The following is a 2,266-nucleotide window of genomic DNA, read 5'->3' on the forward strand; positions in this document are numbered from 1 at the left end:
ATGTCATAAAACTTTCATCAGGCTTTCGAAATGTCTGAATCCACACGTATGAGGTTGAGCATCTAATAACTACATCCCTCAAAATTTCAACAGGTCTAAATTGATATCCATTTAGGTTATTCAAAAGTAAATCCCAGGTCATCAATCTGTTGCGAAGATCCCCTGACACGGTCGCTGTGGGTGAGGTTGGGATCTCATCGCCGGTTACTCCTTGGGCGGGCAGCTCCTGCTAAGCACGGTGGTGCCGATACCCTGAAGCCGGCGACAGCAAGCCCTTGCAGGTGAGCACCGGCGAGACCCTGCAGGCTGCAGGCGGCCGAAGGCAGTACCTCCGAATCCAAGGTGGCTGGTGGTGCGCCCCGTGAAGGCAGGCGACATATGCCAAATGGCCGGGATAGACTGCACGGGGGGCTTCCATCCATCTCTCACCGCACTTGTCGAGGGGCTTGGTTATGCAGCTCCACCAATCATGGCTCTGCTCTTCATCCTTGATGTATGTACACCATCGACCGTCCTCTCATTCTCGGCTCTACTCAGATCACCTGGCCCCATTTCAATTCCTTTTAATTTGCCTTTAATTTTATTATCTCTGCTTAACTAGTACTAGTAGATAACTTGTGCATGTGGTTTAATTTCTGCTTTTAGGATGAAGTTGTCAAGTATTCGCCTCACGCGCGTGCCATCCGTGATGTGGAGCTTCGCAGCTTCTTCTATGGCATGTCACCATGGCAGGTACTAAAAGCACCCTTGATATTAGTTTGCAGTGTGGCTCTTGATGATCTGTCAATGTTGGCTGTGCATATTTTCCACTCAATTTTCCAAGCCAAAATAGATTCTAGTGAAACATGGAACGTGTAATCTAATCACACTCTAGTTAGTAACACTATCCTAGATGTGATAGTTGTTATGTGGAGAATGGCTTGAAACTCCTAGCTAAAATCAATATAAAATGGGGAGTACATGATCTTTTCTTATATTTGTAGTTCATTCTCATCGTGGCTGCTAGCTCAGTTGGTGAGGAGCTGTTCTACCGTGCAGCTATTCAGGTATGTGCTGACTGTCCATTCTCATTATGGTTATTAAGTTTACTTTGTTATTACAGCTATGTGGAGGAAACTGTGTTTTTCACTTCATTTAATCTGCTCATATTGTTGATGGTAAAAACACTGAAATTGTAGGGAGCATTGGCTGATATTTTCCTAAGAAGCACGGAGCTAATGAAAGATGCTCGAGGGATTGCATCACTGGTACATATATGCTTTTCAGCTGAATTGAAGATGAAACTGAATTTTGTGATATACAAGATCCACCTAATGTATGTCTTTATGAATTTTTAGTTGTCTATATGTTAGGTGATTCTATTTGGAGAGGGTCTTTAATTTATACCCATTCTGGTTGGCATATCAAGAATATACAGTCCAAAAATGGTGACCTGACCCTATTTTTATCCTAGTTTCTGAATTTTTAGATTCTTGGCTGTGGTTTTGTTTAGGTGTGTCAGTAGATGGTAGGAAATCTCACTATAGGTTTTGTTATGGTTCAGTTAGCTGTTGTTCTGTGTGGAGTTGTTTTCTTAACTGAATGCAGAGCTTCAGTTGTTGAGATGATTCACAAGAGACTTTTTTAGTTGTCCCTTTTCAATTTCTATCAATTTCACAAGAGACTTGAATTAAGGTGATTCAGGACTGCATGCTTACTACGGCCAAACTGATGATTTGTCCCAATGTTAAAATGATGATTTGTCTTGTTAGATCTGCGTGAGGATAAATTGCATTGCACTGTACCTAGGTCAGGTAGCCTTGTTAAATCCATGTGTAATTATTTTGGTGTGTACATATATTCGATCAATAATATTTATGGCTTACAGGAAGCTAAATATAGAATATTGAATTTTTGAAGTTGCTTGTATGGATATGCATGGTCTGCTAGATAGCTTATTAGTAAACTATTGTCTGCTAGCTTGATTACTATGTGATAATTTTACAGTACTCTGAGAAGTAGCAAGCTTCTCAATTTAGGACATGATTGTCTGCTATCTAGCTTGCAATTACTTCGCCTTGTGTGAATATGCATAGTCTGAATTCAGATTCAACACCACAACAACAGTTTGACAGGCAAGCAGTTATACCTAGCTTATTAGTACATGATTGACATGTATCTGAATTAGTTCAACACAAGGTCAGTCAATGACTGGTCTAGGTTTTTTTTGTGACTAATGACTGGTCTAGTTGGTTCAACAGATAAGCAGTTGTTCCCTAGTTTTGTT

At 40.7% G+C, this 2,266-nt stretch overlaps 1 protein-coding gene across 1 annotated transcript; it reads left to right on the top strand.

The window, feature by feature from the left end:
* The first annotated feature begins 381 nt into the window (after positions 1–381).
* Positions 382–1,416, top strand: LOC136519574 (uncharacterized). The gene is made up of 4 exons (XM_066512958.1): positions 382–493; positions 646–732; positions 984–1,046; positions 1,179–1,416. Exons 1-4 carry the CDS (start codon positions 386–388, stop codon positions 1,335–1,337), a joined length of 417 nt encoding a protein of 138 aa, XP_066369055.1. The 5' UTR covers positions 382–385; the 3' UTR covers positions 1,338–1,416.
* Positions 1,417–2,266: the final 850 nt, after the last annotated feature.

This window comes from Miscanthus floridulus, chromosome 18, assembly GCF_019320115.1.
Source record: "Miscanthus floridulus cultivar M001 chromosome 18, ASM1932011v1, whole genome shotgun sequence".
NCBI lineage: Eukaryota > Viridiplantae > Streptophyta > Magnoliopsida > Poales > Poaceae > Miscanthus > Miscanthus floridulus.